At 56.8% G+C, this 20,798-nt stretch overlaps 1 protein-coding gene across 2 annotated transcripts in view; it reads right to left on the bottom strand.

Annotated features, from left to right (window-relative positions):
• PARVB (parvin beta) overlaps positions 1–20,798 on the bottom strand; it is a 113,524-nt gene that overhangs the window by 18,848 nt on the left and 73,878 nt on the right. For both annotated transcript variants that reach the window (XM_068970151.1, XM_068970152.1), the window contains 5 exons: positions 18,888–18,990; positions 12,512–12,652; positions 10,694–10,809; positions 7,639–7,697; positions 4,225–4,244 (listed from right to left, as the gene is read on the bottom strand). In XM_068970151.1, the coding sequence (XP_068826252.1) occupies positions 4,225–4,244; positions 7,639–7,697; positions 10,694–10,809; positions 12,512–12,652; positions 18,888–18,990 (439 nt within the window). The remainder of the gene's footprint in view (positions 1–4,224; positions 4,245–7,638; positions 7,698–10,693; positions 10,810–12,511; positions 12,653–18,887; positions 18,991–20,798) is intronic.

The raw sequence follows: 20,798 nt of genomic DNA, 5'->3' as shown, positions 1-20,798 counted from the left end.
ACGGACACGACTGAAGTGACTTAGCACCCAGCACGCGCAGAGAAACGGACTTCCCTGGTGGCTCAGACGGTAAAGCATCTGCCTACAATGAGGGAGACCCGGGTTCAGTCCCTGAATTGGGAAGATCTCCTGGAGAAGGAAATGGCAACCCACTCCAGGATTCTTGCCTGGAAGGTCCCACGGATGGAGGAGCCTGGTAGGCTACGGTCCTTGGGGTCGCAAAGAGTCGGACGCGACTGAGCAACTTCACTTTCACTTTCACGCACAGGGTATAAGGGGAGAAGCAAGCATGCCGCTGATGTCCTCTCGTCCTGTCCCCACCCTGACCTCCCCATAGGCTCTGGGGACAGTCACAGGGATGCATGAACAGGGGGCAGCCCCGCCCCCGGGAAGGGCACAGGCAGTCCAAGGATGGGTACCAACAAAGCCAGAAAGTTGCAGGAAGCGGCTGCAGCAGCCAGGGCCTCAGTGTCCACCCAAGTTCAACTTCCAAAGATGCTCAGCTCACTCCAGAAGAAGCGGGCCCTGTCTGAGTCTGCATTCTTGAAATCGGAAGGTCTATCCAAAAGTCCTGAATTCCTGACTTCTTTTGAAGAAAATACAGGAGCCGAGGCAAGAGTGAACCTCCATTCGCCCTCCCCCACTCCCAGCATTGACCAGCCCCCGTGGAGCGGGGGGCAGACTCCCCTGTTCGCCCCCAGGCACCAGCACTCCCCGCCACACACAGCACAGAGGTGGGCGGGGGCAACCCTTCATCATTCAGTATTCTCACCACTTGCCTCTTTCGTGTGACCCGTCTGGTCCCTGGGAGCCCAGAGCCTGGGGACGTGGACACAGGCCCGGGGTTGGAGGAGCCCTCATGTTTGAGTCCAGGCTCGCTGGGGCAAGAAGAGGAGGGTGTTCTGGGCAGAGGGAACAGAGAGCCAGGAGTGGGTTCCAGATGGCCTGGGTGGGTGGGGGTCGGGGCTAAGAGGGCTGGGTCCCTCAAGGGTAAAAGGAGTGGTTGGAGGGCAGAGACCAGGAATGACGCGGCAGCGTCGGGAGCAATGGGGAGATGTGAAGGGGCGAGACCAGGGGCTACAGGAGCCCTGAAAGAAAAGGAGGAAAGCTTCTCCATCCTTCTCTCCAACTTCCTGAAGCCTGGGAGGGGGAGGGGCGCCTGCGGAGGAGAGGCAGCCAGCAAGCCCGTTACCATGGAGACAGGGCTGCAGCTCCCCAGCTCCCCCGGGGAGAGAAGGGCCTCCCATCCACCCCAGCCGGGACAGCAGAGCCCGAAGGAGGCGGGTGGGGGGGTCCCAGGGGAAGTGCAGAGTGCCCTCCCACCCCCCACCTCGCTCAGAGTGCTAAGGTAAGAAACTGAGGCCAAGAACTGGGCTCCCTGTGAAGCCTGCACCACCCCCGCGCCCTGCCCCAGGGCAGACACAAGCCAAGGAGGGTCTGCCTGGTGTTCCGGTGCTGCTGGAACGTGTGTGGTCCAGGGCTGGGGATGCACGCAGGGGACACACGCCCCGGCCCACAGGAGGCTCACAGCTCAAGGCACGTGTGCATGCTCAGTCGCGTCCCATTCTGTGACCCCCACGGACCAGAGCCCGCCAGGCTCCTCTGTCTGTGGGATTCTCCAGGCCAGAATCCTGGAGGGGGTTGCCATTTCCTCCTCCAGGGGAGCCTCCCGACCCAGGGATCGAACTCGCGTCTCTGACATCGGCAGGTGGATCCTTTATCACTGGGCCAACCGCGAAGTCCACGACTCAAGGAGCCACGTGCCAAGGGAAAGAGGGCAGGGCCAAGCGGGGGTCCCTGACTGTCCAGGCACCCCCATGCCTGTCAGGCACGGAGCAAAAGCGTTCCCAGCGAGCAAAGAGGTGAGTAAAGAGATAATGGAGGGGAGGGGTCAGAGGACAGGCAGCGATTCGGGCAGGGGCATCAAGGAGGGCCTCCCTGGAGGAGGTGAGCCATGGGGGAATCTAGAGGGGGAGCGTTTCAGGCTGAGGGTACTGCGCGTACAAGAGCCGGAAGGGGAGTGCCGGGGTGGGGGCTGCTGAGGGCACAAAGGGGGGGCCAGAAGGCCAGAGCAGAGAAGAGGGGTGTCCAGAGGGTGGTCGAAGGGGGCCTTGGAAGCGCCTGCAAGGGCTGCAAGGCTTTAGCTTTCGGCAAGCTGGGGGTGAGCGGAGGGAGGGGTTAAGGAGTGCAGAGGAGCCAACTCGAGGGGCCAGTGGGGGCAGGTGATGGGGTCTCTGGGCCGCAGGGCTCCCACGGGACACGGGCTGGTGGAAGCTGCTGCCTGTCGGGGTAACCAGGAGACCCGGGGACCTGCGTCAGCAGGAGCCGGAGCTGGGGCGGGTGAGTTGCCTGTCACCCACCAATGGCCTGGTTTGCATTTCAGGAGCATGGGTGGCCCCGGACCTAACAAGGGCGACGACTCCAGGCTCCTCAGCCTCTCAGGTGCCACGGGGCACCCCCCACCACGCTCAGCCATCCCTGGGGACTCTCAGCCACCATCCAGTCCACTAGACCCCCGAGCGCCCCTTCTCAGGGCTGCCGGGGCCTCCCTGACTGAGCATCTAGCCTCTTCTAGCATGGGAGGCAGCACGCAGGCCCCAGCGGAGCTGATCCCCCTGAAGTTCCCCAACTAGTCCAGGCCCGCGAGCCCTGTCCCCCACACGGAAGTGAAAACACACAGGAAGCCAAGGCAACACTTGAGGCTGCTCGGAAGGCCCCACTTGAGCCACCTCTGCCCTCGACAAGCCCACTGGCCCTGAGCCCCTCCTGCCGAAGGGACACGGAGGGGACGGCAGGGTGCCCTGCGCCCAGCCCCCCATGCACACCCAGGGCAGGGCCAGGTGCCCCCACACCGGCCTTGCAGCTGCACTCACCACCCTATTCTGCAGCCTCAGCAACTGAACACAGGAGGATTCCTTTTCACTCCCTTTTAAAAAAATGTTTTTTAATAATATAGACATTAAAAAGAACTCCACTGCTACTTAAAAAAAAAAAAAACTGAAGACTGAATTTCCCCAGCACAGCTCAAGGACTACTTAAGGACACTTAAGGACATATAATTGCTGCATTTTCTCTGGTTCAAGACCTCTGGGAACTGAAGAGCCGCTTGTCCTCTTTGTACCCAAGTGGCAGGGGTACCTCTGGTCCCCATAATCACCGTGAGACCACAGAGGCCAAGCCCGGGGGTGCCCCCGAGGCGCACCCCTCACCCCGAGGCCCCCACCCGCAGCTAGGGACAAGCTCCTGTGGCCGGCTCGCAAGGCACTCAGGAAACTTCTATTTGGTCTCTATTTTCCTCCTAATATCTATACTCCCCTCTCTGCTTGCTGGAGAACACGGCGTTTGGGGAGTGCTGAGGGCTTCTTGATTTGAAATATCACCAAAGCGAGGAGCCTGGCTCCAGCTGCCTCTGGCTGTGACTAAGACCTGGGGGCTTCCCCTCCTGGAGGGCTGAAACACTGCCATGAGCTGCCCTTGCACCTGCCACCCCTCGCTGAGATGAAGATTGGATGGTGGGGCTTTCATGGGGCAGGGGACAGCTCTAAGGGAACAGCCACTGAAAACCAACAGAGAAAGAGTCGGGCCCTGGGGCAAGCAGAATGAACGTCTGTTATCTCACAAAATCCACCAACAGCCTCGAGGACCCATTTCACAGATGGGGAGCAGTAAGGTGAAGGAGGAGGCCAAAGGTCACCCAGCTGCGACCACAGTCAATGCTGCCTGACTCTAAGGTCTGTTAAGCCGGAGATTTTAAGGTGGAAAGCTATGCATGAAAGCACATCCCAGGACTTCCCTGGTGGTCCAGTGGCTAAGACTCTGCCCTCCCAATGCAGGGGGCTCCAATTCCACCCCTGGTCAGAGATCTAGGTCCTGCATGATGCAACTGAGATCCAGCACAGCCCAATAAATTAAATAAATGATCCGTTTGGCAAAAAGTACATCCCTTAAGGAACCTCTGAACCTCCAGCTAGCTAATGATGCTCTGTATTCACAGGGACATCCGCCCTCCCCCTTCTCCTGGTTCACTCCGGCCCACCACACTTTTCTATCCCCCCGCCCAGCCTCCCGACAGCTGTGAGAAGGAAACCGCACTCCGAAGCCCGCCCTGGGCCCTGCGGCCTCTGAGTGACCGTGCGAGCCCTGGGGGCCTCCTGGGGCAGCCCCACCGTGCCCAGCGACCTCAGGTGCCCCATGCCCTCCCCCCTTCCCCCCCCAGTTACTTACCAAAGCGCCCCATCATCATCCTGCAAAGAAGAGCAGAGAGAAGCATCAGACGGTCCTCAGAGCTGAGTGAGCCGCGGGCGGAGGGCGGTGGGGATGTCCCGGCCCCCAGCTGGCCAGTCAGAGTCGGGGTCATGAGAATGCGAGTCCCACTGGATGAGTCCTCTCCCGCTCTAATTACAGACGGGAGGTGCTTGTGTGGGTTCTGAATGTTTGCACAAGGCCGGCAGCAAACAGACGTCTCTAAAGCATCCTTTTAACGCCATTTGTGGTCGGGGAGCGGGGCATTTAATCGAGGGAGTAGTTAACACGGGTAACATTTCAGCAGAAAACGGGTCTTTTGGCACCTTGAGCTTAAACTTTAAAATAAAATGATTCTAATCCATCACATGCTCGGTCATGTCCGACTCTTGTGAGCCCATAGACTGTAGCCACCAGGCTCCTCTGTCCATGGGATTCTCCAGGCAAGAACACTGGAGTGGGTTAGCATTTCCTCCTCCAAGGGATCTTCCCGACCCAGGGGTCAAACCCAGGTCTCCTGAATTACAGGCGGATTCTTTACCACTTGAGCCATCAAGGAAGCCGCGAGTTTAACCTTTAAAATACAAGGGTGCAGACTACCCAGAGGTCACATTCTGGAGAGTGAGGACTACACACTTCCGGGGAAGCGGGAGACTAAAGGGTCCTGGAGAAACACAGGCTGGGCCCTGACTCGAGGCGAGAGCTGAAGCCACGAAGGATGGGCGGCTGGTTCCTCCCGGAGGATCTGAGAGCACAAAGGCACAGGCGTTTCTGTGCACCAGCTTCCTGAGAGGTAAAGAGACCTCGGCCTCACCCCCAAGCCCCCCTAGACTCAGGTCCTTTCCTCCACCTTATTTAACAAGTAGTCTCTAGAGCACCTACGGTGTACAGGCCATGCTGCTGCTAAGCCGCTTCAGTCGTGCCTGACTCTGTGTGATCCCATAGACGGCAGCCCGCCAGGCTCCCCCGTCCCTGGGATTCTCCAGGCAAGAACACTGGAGTGGGTTGCCATTTCCTTCTCCAATGCATGAAAGTGAAAAGTGAAAGTGAAGTCGCTCAGTCGTGTCCCACTCTTAGCAACCCCATGGACCGCAGCCCACCAGGCTCCTCCGTCCATGGGATTTTCCAGGCAAGAGTACTGGAGTGGGGTGCCATTGCCTTCTCTGTGCATAGGCCATAGAGATATGGAAATAAACACCCCATGGCCCTGCCGCAGGACACCTGATGGTGAGAGAGACTCCTAAGCCCACATTTCTACACAGCCCGCGTGCACCAGAAATGAAACATACAGGAGATGCTACAGGAAGTAAAAGGAAGCCAGCTACTCCTGCTTGGCAAACAGGGAAGGCTTCCTGGAGGAGGCGACCCATAGGACAGAGAAAACCTGGAGTCTCGGAGACCAGGCAGGAGGCTGGGCAGCCTCTGCTGGAAACCTCTTTCTATCTTGACTTTGCGGCACCCCTACACGTGCCCTCTGCCCCACTGCCTGAAATTCCCACAAGGCCCCTGGGCTGGATTTCACATTTCTACGGACACGGTCTTTCTTGCCAGCTAGACCGCCATCCCGGGAGGAGTGGAACCGCATCCTCTCAGCCTCTGGGCACCCAATACCAGGCCCTGTGGGTGCTGGTGACTGGGTGTGAATTGTTGGGGCCACTCTCCCAGGGGCTGGCTCTGGAGACAAAGCTCCCACTGCCCCCTGCTGCCCTCTCAGGGATCCCTCATCCACTGCGAGACCAGGCAAGACAGATGCAGCGTCTTCCCATCACTGCAGGCAAGTAAAAGTTAAGGATGTTGAAAGAGGAAACGGGGGAGAGGTGTTTAGACGGATCGGGAGGACCCGTAGTCCTCACTGATTCATCCATCTATCTTAGCTCCATCAGAGGGAGGGAGCCCCCCACCATGAATAGGCCTGGCTGCTCCCGCCCCCTTCAATGGGCCATCTGCCTCCTGCTCTCCCATCCAGGGAGACCTGGGACGCGCTGTGACCCCCAGAGGACAGGGACACAGCACGCAGGGGCCAGAGGCCTGGAGCTGCCCTGTCCCTCTCCAGGGACCCTGAGGACACCGGGAGGAAGCCTGCTCCACGAGAGTGAGAGACACGGGGAGCCCCCACCGGCCAGCGCCGACCACCAGACTGTCCGCAAATAAAGTGACTGTCGATTTAAGCCCCTAGGTTCGGGGTGGTTATTTACACAACGATGGATAACCAAGACGCTAGCCCACTCCAGACTCCCCCCGCAAGCTGCCCTTCTGCTCCCGAAGAGGCCGAGCTGCCTGCTTGAGACCCCTCCCCAGGCCGGGCTCAGCACCCCGTCCCCCTCCCCCCTCCCCTCCCGTGGGCCATGAACAGCTGCGCACACACATCAGGAAACAGCCGTCTCTCCCATCCACCTGACGGCTCCCACACCGGGAGTGGCTTCCTGTGTCGGCCTGATTTCTGAAAGACCATCCATGAATCCATGACACAGTAATTAATCACTCCTTAAACTGAGCAGGTGGGTGAGCTGAGACGATCAGTTTTTAATGTCCTGTTCCATCTGAAACAGCTTTAGGAGGGAGGCACAGAGGCAGTGCATTTTGAAGGTTCTTTGTAGGGAGTCCTAAGGCCTCTTACAAACCACACGCAAAGTAGAGCCATTTGATTTGCTACTTTCAATAGATTTGAAGCTTTTCAGACTTCTTAAAAATTGCCCCCTAGCCTTCTCGAAAAGGCCAGAGATGGCTCAGGACTTTCTCAAAGGAAGTCCTAGTTTAGATGAGTGCCTCTCTCCCTCTGATGGATGAATCAATTAGGACCACGGGTCCCTGGACCAGTCTAAACACCTCTGCCCCATTCTCTCTCTCAACATTCTTAAAGTTCACCTTCCAAAATAAGGAATAACAGTCCACATCTTTGGAGAATAACTTACTTCAAAACGTTAAAAATGTGGATGTTGTTAGCATGCCTACTACAAGGAAGTTCACTGTTACAAATTTCCCCTCATTCTTACAAAAGATTTCGCATGTGATCAATTATATGTTTCTTTATTATTCCCTGACTCATTCCAGAAAAGATTTCCAGCAGCGTAAAGAAGTTTTAATTCATATTCTACAGGTATTGACTCATTTTTCTATTTAGGGAGAAAATAAAAGATATGGGATTTCTCATTTAAACACCAAACCAAACTGCTGTCTTGCCCTTCTTCAGCAAGACAGACAAACAAGCAAAAAAGAAAACAAAGAACAAAAATCAAAACCAAAAACACTTTGAATGAAGTGCACGGAAGACGGAAAGCTAGGGTGGACGCTTGGAGAAAATTCCATGCCAGGCTCAAGGGTCACGCAGAGGAAAATGGCCCCCACATGTCTGAGGGTCCCTGGCTGGAGCAGGGCCTGGGGGCAGGGTCCACTTACTCAGTGGTCGTCGTCAGCTCCTCGGTGACGTGGCTGGAGTGCAGCAGGCCTTCCCGTTTCTGCAAACCCCAAAATGAGCAAGCAAATCAGCACCCGGGCAGGCAGAGCGGGAGGGCATCCCTGTCGGGGCAGCCACTCCTGGGGGTGGACTGCAGGTGACCACAGGGGTGGTCCTTTGGTGGCTGGAACCTGCCCCCATTACCCCCACGCCAAACCCTCTGCTTTCCACACTGCTCTTAATGCAGCTGTGGGGGTCTCAGGAGCACCACCCCAGCTCCCAAAGGACGCCCTGCAGCTGCGGAGCCAAGCAGCATAAAGGAGCATGCATGACACGAGGGAGGCACCAGCTTAAAGGACACGTGCACCGGGCTGAACAGGGTCTCCCAGGAGCCGTGTCCATTCAGAGCCTCAGAGCGTCACCTCATCTGGAAAGAGGGTCTCCGCAGATGTAATGAGTTAAGACGAGACCGTAATGGACTAGGGTGAGTCCTGGCCAAAGACTGGAGTCCTTGTGAGAAGAGAGAGACACAGGAACGTGGAGACAGGGAGGAGGCCACATAAGGCTGAGGCAGAGACCGGAGGCATGTTTCCACAAGCTGAGGAAAGCCAAGGGTGCCAGCAGGCACTGGAAAAGGGAAGGAAGGACCCTGGCCTAGGGCCTTCGGAGGGACCCAGTCAGCACCCCGATCTGGACTTCAGGCCTCTGTTATGTGAGGACAGACGTCTGCTTTTCTCAGCCCCCACTTTGTGGGATTTTCTTCCAGCAGCCCCAAGACACTAGCATGGTGTGGGACACACCCGCCCTGGACCTGGCAGGAGAGGCGACGATGGTGGTGGCGGGCAAGCCTGTGCATCCCAAGGCGGAGCTCGGCAGTCTAACCCAACCCCACTGTGAGCCCCTGCTTGAACCCCTCCACGGACGGGGAGCTCGCTTCCTGCTGGACACCTCTCCAGGCTCCCCAGGCTCTCCTGAGCTCAGCCTCCAGGGAACTCTCACCACTGCATCTAGTGAATGGAGATAACCAGCATCGGGCGGCCGTCAGCTTTCCCATGGCTTCACCCTGGCATATTCTCAGGAGCCCCCACAGTGGGCTCGGGGTGGGGATGTGTGGCCCAGAGACATGTTATCCGCTTGCTCACACATCAAAGGTGCATCAGGCTCCCACTCGGCTATGGACCCAGAGCTGGGTATGAGTCAGACAGACTGAATATTTTGAAGTCTATAGTAGAGACTCTTGAGAATCCCTTGGACTGCAAGATCAAACCAGTCAATCCTTAAAGGAAATCAGTCCTGACTATTCATTGGAAGAAGAGATGCTGAAGCTCCAATACTTTGGCCACCTGACGCAAAGAGCTGACTCCTTGGAAAAGACCCTGGTGTTGGGAAAGACTGAAGGCAGGAGGAGAAGGGGATGACAGAGGATGAGATGGTTGGATGGCATCACTGACTCGATGGATGAAAGTTCACGCAACCTCCAGGATATAGTGAAGGGAAGCCTGGCGTGCTGCAGTCCATGGGGCTGCAAAGAGTTGGACAGGACTCAGCAACTGAGCAACAGCAACACAGTAGAATCTCAATCTTATGGGGAAAGCGCTGGAGCTCAGGAAAACCAAGTGACCTTCCAAGGCCATGTTCCCAGGTGCAAACGCAGCCTTCCCTCACTCCTTCCCTCCACGAACTGCCACGCTTCTCGCATCTCCCCATCTCGACTGGGTAACCAGACGTGCAGGGAACAGGCCCGGGCAGCTCTGAGGCCTGAGGCGGGCCAGTCCCCGGGGCCTCCCCTCCTGCCTCATTTCTCTCTGGCCATGGCCCAGAGGATCCTCCCGTGACCTTGGTCAGGGAAGAAAGCGCCAGCAAGCGCCTGCCTGGGCCAGTGAAGCATTCTGCAAACCCCAAGATTTTCCTGGACCAAAGTGTGGGCCTGAAAGGAAATACCCTGGGTATTGATGCAGAGAGCTCACGGAGCCCGGAGTCTGACGTACATGGGTTTGGGAACCACGTTCTCATGTGTCCCTGGGAAGCCTTTCCCGGCCGACCACCCCGGGTGAGCATCCAAGATGAGGGGAACAGGCACGGGCCCCTGTCCATCACCACCTCTGACCACAAACATTCCCCTTCGGGAAGCAGACACAGCAGGGCAGCAGGAAGCCTCGCCTGGGGCCCCAAGGGGCATTCCTGTCCATCACGTCTGGGCCAGGCTGCGGGGGTGATAGAGGGGTCAGACGGCTTCGAAAAACACAGGATCAGCCAGAGTCTTGCAGACCGCAGAGACCATGAGACTGATAAGTTTAAAAACCAGAAGGGAGTGTGGCGCTGGACATCTCCACGAGAGACATCAGGTTCCAAGCGTAACCTCAGTGCTCTGGCAGAAGCAGCTGACCCTTGAAGACCCCAGCCTGTTCTCCAGCATCCCCCACATTAGGGCAACGGCCCAGGACACAGTAGGTGCTTAATGTATGTTTGCTGGACGAGACTGCACACACAAAGCCAAGGCAGGGTCTATGCCCTTAAATTCAGAGGAAATCGACATGGAAGGTCCAACTCCAATCAGGCGCACCCTGATGCCCTGTTACATTTTTCCAAATGAAGCAAGCGAAATGACCCTCAAAAAGAGATGATGGGAGATGATGGATGTAATTGGCAGTGAACGCAGAGAGGCTTTGATTGGGGTACCAGAGTATCTGTTTCATTCCTCTGGTCTCAGCCCTCTCCACTAAGTAATAAGCTCATTCAAGAGGCCTGAATTCCAGCTACTTGGCTTTGCAGAGAAATGAATGCTCTTTTCAAAAATGTGGAAATTAAACCTCCACGCACTCAAGCCTTTGAATCTGCCTCTCTTCAAATCAATGCCATTGTTCCTGCTCCATCATTTACCTTGAAGCCAGAGCAAGGCATGCATTTTGTCAAGAGGAAAGGAAAAAATAGAAGGTAACCTCTTAGGGGAAAAAGAACAAAAAGCAGGTGAACCAGAAGAGGAACGAGGAGGAGTGAGTCTCGGAGCCTCTGGGGAGGAGTCACGGGCAAGCGGACTGCCAGGCTGGCAATACTCACCCGCACGACCACCACTTGCACGGAGACGTGTTCCGGGAGGTGAATCGGGGCCCGAAAGTGCATGGCCAGGGCCACGAGGAGGTGCAGGATAGCCACTAGATTCTTCCCGTGGATTGCTGGCCGGGGAGGCAAGCAGGGGACTGTTTTAGATCATAAGACAGGAACCCCAAGCCCACGTCCCAAAGGCGGTGAAACCAACCCCAAAGGGCCTGCTGCAAAGCACGGGGACTATACTCAGTATTTTGCAATAGTCCTGTAAGGAGAAAAGGGGGCTTCCCAGATGGCTCAGTACACTTGCAATGCAGGAGACTCAAGAGTCGAGAGTCCGATTCCTGGGTTGGGAGATCCCCTGGAGGAGGGTATGGCAACCCACTCCACTATTCTTGCCTGGAGAATCCCATGGACAGAGGAGCCTGGGGAGGGGGGCTAGAGTTCATGGGGAGGCAAAGAGTCGCACACAACTGAAGTAACTGAGCCTGCCATAAGGAAAAAGAATATGAAAAAACATGTATGTATAACTGAATCACTCTGCCAAACACCTGAAACTAACACAACGTTGGAAATCAACTATACTTCAATTTTTAAACAGAAAAAGGGGAGAGAAGGCAATGAAGATGCTGAATGCAAATGAGAGCTCAGGAAAACCACAGGCGGAACCACAGGCCATGGAAACATGGAGAGAGCTGAGAAGCAGCCTGTGTGAATTTGGCTCATTCAGTTCTGGCTTCTCATTTTTCTCTTTCCTGTTGGCCTCAGGTGACTTATGCAACCGCGTTCAAAGGCATGCTGTTTGTAGAAGGAGTGAACCAGGTGGTGGGGAAGGAGAGAGCATGGGCAAGAACGTACAATGGGCATAGGAGGCAGGAGAGGTTCAGGAGGAACAGGTCACCTGGCCGCTAACCCACCCCAGCCATGCGCATTCTTATCTGGGCGCTTAACGGTCCTTCCTCTGTGCCACCAACTGTCTCCAACAGGGAACGCCAAGCAAGGCAAACAGAGCTTGGGGGTGTCGGATGTTGACTCCCGCCCTGCCTGGGGCCCTGGTTGCCAACCCAGCCCCACCAGCTCTTCTGCAGGATGTGGGCCAAGGCGTGGTTATCACGCACCCTGTGCCAGGCTTTACTGATTTCCTCCCCCAGCCTCACAACCCAGGAGGCGGGTCTGTCCTGGGTCTCCACGCCAAGAAGCCGGTAGAGCCAGACTGCAGTCTTGGTCTCACCCAAGCGCAGGGGCCCCATGTGGCAGGGAGAATGTCTAAGCTGCGCCCTGGCAGCCCCGCCCTGGGGGTGAGGCTGGGCGGTGGGCAGCTGGGTCAAGCCCTTTCCAGCCTCTTACGGTCAATGCTCCACTCCTCTGGGTTTATGTTCCGGCCAGAAATACTACGAAGCACGTATTCTCAAAGCCAGCATGCTCGGTGACATACGCTAGGGACCAGACTGAACCCCCTCCCGAGGTCCTGCCTCGGCAAGTCACCAGTAATACAGCTCACTGGGTGTTGGTGCCACCGGTATGTGGGGTGGAAGAACCCCTCAAGCTTCTTCTGTCTTATAACCCAAACCCCCGCCCTGGCTCTGGAAGTCTCCCTTGACCAACCAGAAACAACCCCTCTCCACTCTAAAGCCCGGGGACATCAGAGCATCGAAGGTGTGACTTCACCCCTTGCCGATGGGCCCCCGGGGGGACCATCGCCTTCCTCCACTCCCGGCTGCCTCTCTCAAACCCAGATGGTGACCCGGTGGACCTGCAGATGAATGACTAGGCGGGAAGCTCGACGGCCAGGCCCCCCAGCTCCCTGTCCCCGACCCGCCGGCCGCTTACAGTCCACGGTCCACTGGAGCGGCCGGCTGTGGGGCCGCAGCAGCTCCTGCACCGCCTCCAGCACCGTCTGCAGCTTCTGCTTCTGTCCGATTTCTGACTGGGTCACCTCGGCCACGTTCAGCTTGCAGTCTGCCAGCTTTTCTGCAACAAGGACAAAAAGAGTGTCAGGAAAAGCTGGAGGGACTCAGGGCTGCCTGGTCAACCGGCTGTGATGAGGTCTCCCCACCCCCGGCATGGCCGAGTGGATAGGATCACAGCTAGCCGTGAGGCCCACCAGGATGCTGAGCCATGGAACTCTGAACTTGCAAGTCACTGCCGTTTCTTAGAAAATCATGCCAGCAGGAAAAGGAGGGGCAGGGAGGTCAAGGATTCAACTGTGGGTGTCCCACCTGGGAACATTCTGTGCACAGAGAATGGACAGGATGATTCAACGTGCGGCTGGGGAGGTGAGGAGGTGACCTGCAGGGACGGGCCCGGAGGTGAGGACGCTGGGCCAGTGGGCTCCCGCAGGGAGGAGGACTTTGGTGAGAGAACAGGACGGCCTCAGGTGTGGCCCCTGCCTCCTTGCACCTTGCTCGCCCCTGTTCTTCTTTCTCTAGTGCCCGGACAGCACGGCGAGAAGGATTATGAGATGTTCAGGTCCCTGCGACTCTTTTCTCACCAAGAGGGAGCAGGAAGCAGTCAGGGGGAGCTGACAAACACGGTCACGTCTGCTCCAGATTTGTTCACGGAGACTGAGCTTCGGGCTTCCCCGGTGGCTCAGCTGGTAAAGAATCTCCCTGCAATGCGGGAGACCTGGGTTTCAGGTCTGTGTTGTTGGGGAGCTCCCCTGGAGAAGGAAAACGCTCCTCACTCCAGTATTCTGGCCTGGAGAATTCCGTGGAATGTATAGTCCATGGGGCTGCAAAGAGTCGGACACGACTGTGACTTTCACTTTCACTAAGCCTCGGCCTTCGAGCCTTCATTCCCCTCCTGGGCGGGGCCAGAGAGACCCCTCACTGCACTCCTGTTGAGGGGCAGGCGAGGAGGGCTCCCCAGGCTTCCTGCCTGTTCACTCATTCCCAGACTCGGGGGTTCCCCAATAGGTCTCCTCTGCAAAGCAACAGGACATCACAGGACATAATGAGATCAGGAACCCGGATGGTGATGAGAAAGTGCTGGGCACAGAGCCTGACGCGCTGTGAGCCTCGGGCACGGAGGTGCTGGGGGCGGGGGCACTGCTGGGAGGCAGGTGCAAAGGCCATTGCGTCCAGGCCGGGCACAGGCAGGGCTTCTGTTTGGCGAGCGGTCCCCGGCAAGGTTCTGTTTAAGGCGTCTTCTCCGGAGGCCCCTGTTTCTTCAACACAGTCTCCCCACATCCTCCCCTCCCTCAACCAGCACAAGAAGCAGCAGTTTAATAGCCCCCTCAGGACCCTATGATCACACAGCAAGACCTGCCGGGCTCAGGACACGCCTTCACTCATTCATCCATTCACTCACTTACACAACAGTTACTGAGCACCTGCTATGTCCAGGTGCTGTCCTAGGGCCGGAGGCAGCACAGACCAGGGAGGGCTCTAAAGGGGGGGTCATGGGGGGTCAGCCACACCTAAAGGGCATCGGCTCGTGTAGGGCAGGCTATGCTGGAAGCAAAACAAAGCAGCTCAACAGAGGACGGAAGTGATTCCCGTTTATGCATTTTCATTTCCCCCCATCTGTATCTAACAGGTATGAGCTGAATAACCCACCGCTGTCTGTCCACACGTGTGCTCACTTGCTCTGTCGGTCCGACTCTCTGCGACCCCCATGGACTCCGCCAGGCTGTAGCCCACCAGGGTCCTCTGTCCACGGGATTTTCCCAGCAAGAATACTGGAGTGGGTTGCTGTTTCCTCCTCCAGGTTGTCCATATGAGCCCCCAGGCACTCAATAGCCAGGGACAGGACGGAGCAGAGGCCCCTGAGGAAGGAAGCGGGGCTGCAGAGAGCCTCACCCACTGGGGAGAGACGGGGAGCCAGGCACGTCTCTGCGGTCCCTTCCAGCCAAACCTGCAGACGGAACGTCCCGGGGGAGGAGAGGCCATCAATGGAGAAGGGAAGGAAAGGGCAGGAGCCCGCTAGAGCTGCCGTCACAAAGCACCACAGGATGGGTGACTTAAACGTGGAGATTACTTCCACACCGTCCTGGAGGCTAGAAGTCCAAGATCAAGGTGTCAACAGAGTCAGTCTCCTCTGAGGCTTCTCAAGGATGTTGGCTTGTAGACATCCTCACCTGGCCTCCCGTCTGTGTGTGTCTGTATCCTCATCTCCTCTTCTTAAAAGGACACCAGTCTGAAGGGTTTAGGGCCCACCCCAGTGACCTCACTTTAACTACAAAGATGCTATCTCCAAATACAGTCCCATTCTGAGGTCTTATGACTTCAGGGGGGACACAGCTCAGTCGATAACAGAAAACAAGGCGGTTGGTCAAGCCTGATGCTGCCTGCAGTCACGTCTCAGGAAACTCCCCCTGTGGGAGAGAAGAAGTCCTTGGCCCTCCGTATCACCCGCAACCATCTGCCCACTGATGGGGCTTGCGGGAACGGCTCAGGGCTTTGGTGTGGCCAGGACCCCTCTCTCCCGAGCCTGGGAAGAGCCAGAGGAAGACAGGCTGGGCTCTCGAGGGGGCAGGAAAACATGGGCAAATACGGGGCTCTGGATACTTATTACGGGAGGAGGCGTCTGCCTTTCCTCAAGGGGAGGGGAGAGCCTGAGTCCAAGCAGGACGGCAGCCAGCCAGGGGAACACCTCACTGCCCACAGGTGGTCCCCCCGGACAACACTGCCCATCCAGCAGTGCCACCCCCTAGAACCTGCCCTGGCAGAGGGTCTGGCAGCTGCTCCCAGAATCCACTCTTAGGGAGAGGGATGCACTCAGGGGCCTAGTGGTGACCTACAGCTGGTCAAGCCAGGGTCTGCTCTCTGTCCTCATCTCCCCCCCACCCCGGCTCCTCACCCCTCCTGGCTGGACCCTTCAGAATCCTGTCCTGGCCCCTCCTCTGACCACTGACCCCCCACCAGGGCCCTGTCCCCAGACCTCTTCTCTCTATACGGAATGAGTGAAAGTCGCTCAGTCTTGTCTGACTCTTTGTGATCCCACAGGCTATACAGTCCATACAGGAGTGGGGAGCCTTTCCCTTCTCCAGGGGATCTTCCCAACCCAGGGATGGAACCCAGGTCTCCCACATTGCAGGTGGATTCTTTACCAGCTAAGCCACAAGAGAAGCCCAAGAATCCTGGAGTGGGTAGCCTACCCCTTCTCCAGGGGATCTTCCCGACCCAGGGATCGAAGCCAGGTCTCTCACATTGCAGGTGGATTCTTTACCAAGACTGGAAATCAGGTTTTGGCCTTGACATTCAGCCAATCTCAAGTGTTAGCTTTCTGTCTTTGGAAAGCAAAGAGCTCAGTGCCTCCCTCAGTGTCACTGCTGGCAGCCCTGGGCCCCAGGGTCATGTGATCCCGTTGGTTACTGCAGCACCTCATCAGCGCAACAGCTTCATTAACACGACCCAGCAAGACCTTGTGAAGCTCCATTAATATCTGGATAGTCTCCTCCATTGTTCTCTTCTTCAAACAAAGTGGTGTGTCAAACCACTTGACACACAAGAGATTTTAGAACTGCCTTATCAAGGAGCACTTATGCAAGATAGTCAAACAGGATGGAGCTGCAGCTCCTTGGGAATAAAAAGGCTGCCTGAGCCAAAGCCGACCTCTTGTTATACATTACAGATAACAAAACGGACGTAGCAGGGCTCACGGACGACCACAGCTGTTTCGGAGCAAGTCTTGCATTTGCTGAGACCAACAGAAGGGGGGACCCAAAGGGTGTGCCTTGAACAGACAAGGACTTCTTACAGGTTACCTGCTCTCAGACGCGGCTGTGGCCCTACTCCAGGGAGAATGCGGGCATCCTTTACCGGGATCTACGGCTGAGATGCGGGGGCACCTTGAGAGCCAGACTCCCATTGTTAGAGCTAAGGCTTAGGGACGCAATTTTTTCAAGTGGCTGGGTGAGTGAAGCCATGGCTGCACGCAAAAGGAATCAGAAACAGAAGAGTGAGTGAGCATCACACTTTTATGTCTGCTTCTGAAAATATTAAAAAGTATCTCCTTTGGGCAGTGAATAAAGCAGCGATTCAAAGGACTATTTCAATAAAGCAGCGTCATCACCAACAGCTAAGTCTTCAGGTCCAGGAGTCAGGCGGAAGCTAGGTCTTTACATAGAGAAGGAAGGAGGGAAGCTGATGACCCTGAGCAGCTTCACCACCAGTGCAATCCTTGTGGACAGGGTCAGCCCAAGACCCACGCCCTCCTCCGTCCTCCGCTGAAAGTAAGCGTCTATCATCGCAAATGTCCATTTCAACGACCTCGAGAGCAACCTAGCACGCGATGCACTGAGAACCGCGGTACCGACGATACAGCATGCAGCAGCAAAGCTCCAACCTACATTTTTAATAATCAAATTGTGGCAGTGACTAAACAATCTTGACAATGTTTCAGATTTGCTCTTACACCAAAGTTCATTCTAAGATGTGCGCTCTCTGCTTAGCCAAACAGAGGTTTAATTCTTGGTGCACGGTGTTCAGCCAAACACTGAATTTGGACACTCCCTGTGAGTGGGGCCACCTGGTCCCATGGTATTAACCATCTCAGCCGTGCCTGCCTCCACTCCCTCCCTGCGGTTGCCCTGGGCAGGATGGGCATCTCAGCCCTGGCAGATGGCACACTGGCCTCCCCATCCCCACGCCCCTCGCTACTCCTGAGGGCTTTCTCATTCACTGGTTGCTCAGGCCACAATCCTGGCCATCAGCTGCCAGCTTTAACCTCCAAAATATCCTCTGCTTCCACCGCACACCGAACCACCCCATCCAACACCCAGGGAGCTGTGACAGCGCTCTGACTGACTCCCCCGTCTCCCCCTCCTGACCCTGCTCCCTGCCGTTCTGCACCCAGAAGCCCAAGCGACCTTTTAAAGCACAAACTGCGATTTCATCACGGCCCTGCTCACATCCTCAGGTGGCTTCCTGCTACGTGTAATAAAAGCCTCTGTCCACCAGGGCAGGTGGTCTGTCCACCGCCGCCTCCTGCAGCCTCCTTCCACTGCTCTTTAAACACTACAGACTCCTCCTCTCTTCAGAGTCCCGACCCGGAAGGTTCTTTCTATGCCAACTGGTGCAGAAGTCGGCTAGGATGTCAGCTCCCCTGGGGGCTGCCCCAGACCGCCCAGCCCTTTCCAGCCCACCCAGCTCCGTCCCTTGTAGACCTCTCTGATTCTCTGCATAGTGCTTGGCACTCTCTCTGTTGTGGCCACACTGTGCGGCTGGTGGGATCTTAGTTCCCAGACCAGGGATGGAACCCACGCGCCCTGCAGTGGAAACACGGAGCCCTAATGAGTGGGCTTCCAGGGACGTCCCAGGCATTGTCTTAGACTGTCAATTTGTGTCTTAGAGCATCAGTTTGTGTTCACAACAGCTCTCTTTCTCCCCTCCGGCAGAACAGGCATCGGTGGTGGGGCGCGGGGACCTTCCTCTCTTATCTCCACTGAGTCTCCACACCCACCACCCTGTGGGTGAAAGGGCGTTCGTTCAGCAAACGGAGGAACAACCAGAATAGACACACCCTCTCCTTCCTCACGCGCTTTCCAAGGACTGACCGAACAAGGACACCATGTCTTCAGAGCCGGGTACGTGACACGGTCCCCAAGGCCTCCCAGGCTCCCCGCCCAGATCACACTGTCTGTAAGCACTGCTGTGCAGAGTGCGCAAACCAGCCCGCAGGGACTGGGCTCGAGGAAGGACGCAGAGGCTGAGCCGAGTCCACGACCCGGGCAGCTGCAGAGGCTGCGTCCTGTGGGTCCAGGGTCAGCCCCCTCCCCATCAGTCTGCTTTCGCCAAGTATCTCTGCCACCAAAAGCACCCACTAAATCCCAGGTGCTGACTCAGACCCCCTTGCCCGCAGCACATCCCTGCAGAGCAAAACGCGACCCCACCCCAGTGCTGGCCCCGCCTGGAAGGAGTGACCCTTCAGGTGGTTTGTGGGGAGACCCCTGCACAGGACAGCACATGTCCGTGGGGTCATTAAGGGGCAAGGAGAGTGAGCAGATGGGCCCAGAGAGCAGGTATGCACCCCACCAGGGCTGGGACGGGCCACTAGGAGGCGAGTCCCAGTGGACAAGGGAACACAGTCTTCCAGGCCACCCTCACGAGGGCCTGAGAGAGGGGACCTGGAGCCCAATCGAAGCTGAAGGCCCAGGGATGCCATCTGGGAGCCGAGGGCTCAGGCCCACGGCTTATGGACAAGTGACCAATGACGCAACATACAGCATGGTCCAGCTCCAGGGCCGCGCCTCCCGGGGACTCACCCAGCAGCTTCTGCAGCACCTGCCCGTCGTACAGGTCCTCCTCCAGCTGCTTCACGATGATCCTCTCCTCCACCAGCACGTCGTTGATCCAGTCGATGAGGACCTGCGGGTGGACAGGAGTTACGGCCTCGCTCGCTGGTGCCTGGAGGGCCAGGCGGTGACCAGAGTGCGTGCAGAGGGGAGGCACCCCCAGGGCAGGGGCCTGGAGAGTCCGAGGGGAGAGGCCAGCTGCTCTCCGCGCCCCCACCCCCACCAGGCTGCCGGGCGTCCTGTGGGATTCACAGGAGGCCGGGCAGAGGGTAGCACTGGGGGGAAACTGGCTGCCTCCCAGAGGGGAACTTGGGTGTGTGCAAAAACTCAGCCGAAGGAGATGATGGTATTCACCACAACGTGGGAGGCGAGGGGAGCAAGTGAGCAAACATCAGTGACACACACGGCCCGAGGCGGGACAGTGAGCTGTAAAACGTCCACACCCGTCCTGCCCTTAATACCCGCATCAAAATCACATGAACCTAAAGCTACAAAGAGAAGGGGTCCCGAGTGGCCGCAGCTTACGGCTCTGAGAACCGGCTCCCAGGGGCACACTACTTTTCTAAGGCTTTACAGAGGTGGAAGCCACATTCCACACAATGCATCCTTTTAAAACGTGCGATTCGGCGGTTGTCAGTAGACTCACAAAGTTGTACAATGGCCACATCACCCTCTGAAGGACAGTTCCATCCAAAGGAAACTCCGCACCGTCAGCAGTCACTCCTCCTTCCGCACACCCTCGACCAGCTCCTCCCAACCACAAAACCGCTCTCTCTCGAGGGATTTGCCTGTTCTGGATCCTTCATATGAATGGGAATCAAATTGCACGTGATCTTTCGTGTTGGGCTTCTTTCCCTTGCTGCTGCTGCTGCTGCTAAGTCACTTCAGTCGTGTCCGACTCTGTGTGACCCCATGGACAGGAGCCTGCCAGGCTCCTCTGTCCACGGGATTCTCCAGGCAAGAACACTGGAGTGGGTGTCATCGCCTTCTCATTCTCTCCCTTAGCACAAGGTTTTCAAGCTTCACCCACATTGCAGCACATGCCGGGGCCTCGCTCCTTTTCACGGCTGAGTCACGGTCCGTTGCTCAGAGACACACACTTCACGGATTCATTCACCGGGTGATGGGCATTCGGGGTGTCGCCCCTTTGAGCCTAGTGTCAGCCGAGCTACAATGAACACGGGTGTGCAAGCTTTACCTGGACACACGTGTTCATTTCTCTAGACCAGTCTTTTCTCAACAAGCTTGTCTTCAATTCACCGAGTTTAATATATCATAAAAGAAGACAGTTTCAACTGTGAAGATATCTATGGAGACGCAGGATTCCCACTGAACAGAATCTCATTTGGCCGATGCTGCTTAAGGCGCTTCTCCTCAAAATGAAAGCGATGCCCTGAACAGACTTGATCAAAAATGTATGTAGTCCACAGCTTCCCTGTGGAGCAAAACCAATAAAACTGTCTAATTGGTCCCAATGACCTCCTGGAGATGGGCACTGATTGGTCCTCTCGGAGAGAAATAGAAAGGGCAGAAATCCAGCCTAGAGTGTTCTCTGTCACCCTCTGATACCACGCCACCTGCAAAACCGGCCACAAAGCAAATTTCTGTGGAGTATGTTCTATTTTCCCTCTAACTCAGAAAGATTAAATCAGACACACAATCCCATGAAGAATAGAAGTAAATGTAGATTAAAGGGAGGACTGGAGGAAGCAAGAGGTGCGCAGCCCTGCGGCATCCTGGTTCTGCCAAAGCCACCCCAGCAGGGTGGGTGGGAGGGAGGTGGCCCCACGCTGCAGACCTCCTCCGTCCGCCTTCTTCAGGGAGGGAGCATCGGCCTGGGAGGCTGGGAGCCGGACGTGCGCGCCCAGCGGCCTTCTCTCC

This window comes from Capricornis sumatraensis, chromosome 4 (assembly GCF_032405125.1).
Source record: "Capricornis sumatraensis isolate serow.1 chromosome 4, serow.2, whole genome shotgun sequence".
Taxonomy (NCBI): Eukaryota; Metazoa; Chordata; class Mammalia; order Artiodactyla; family Bovidae; genus Capricornis; species Capricornis sumatraensis.
The sequence above is the reverse complement of the archived record's forward strand: the minus strand, read 5'-3'. Positions and strand labels throughout refer to the sequence as shown.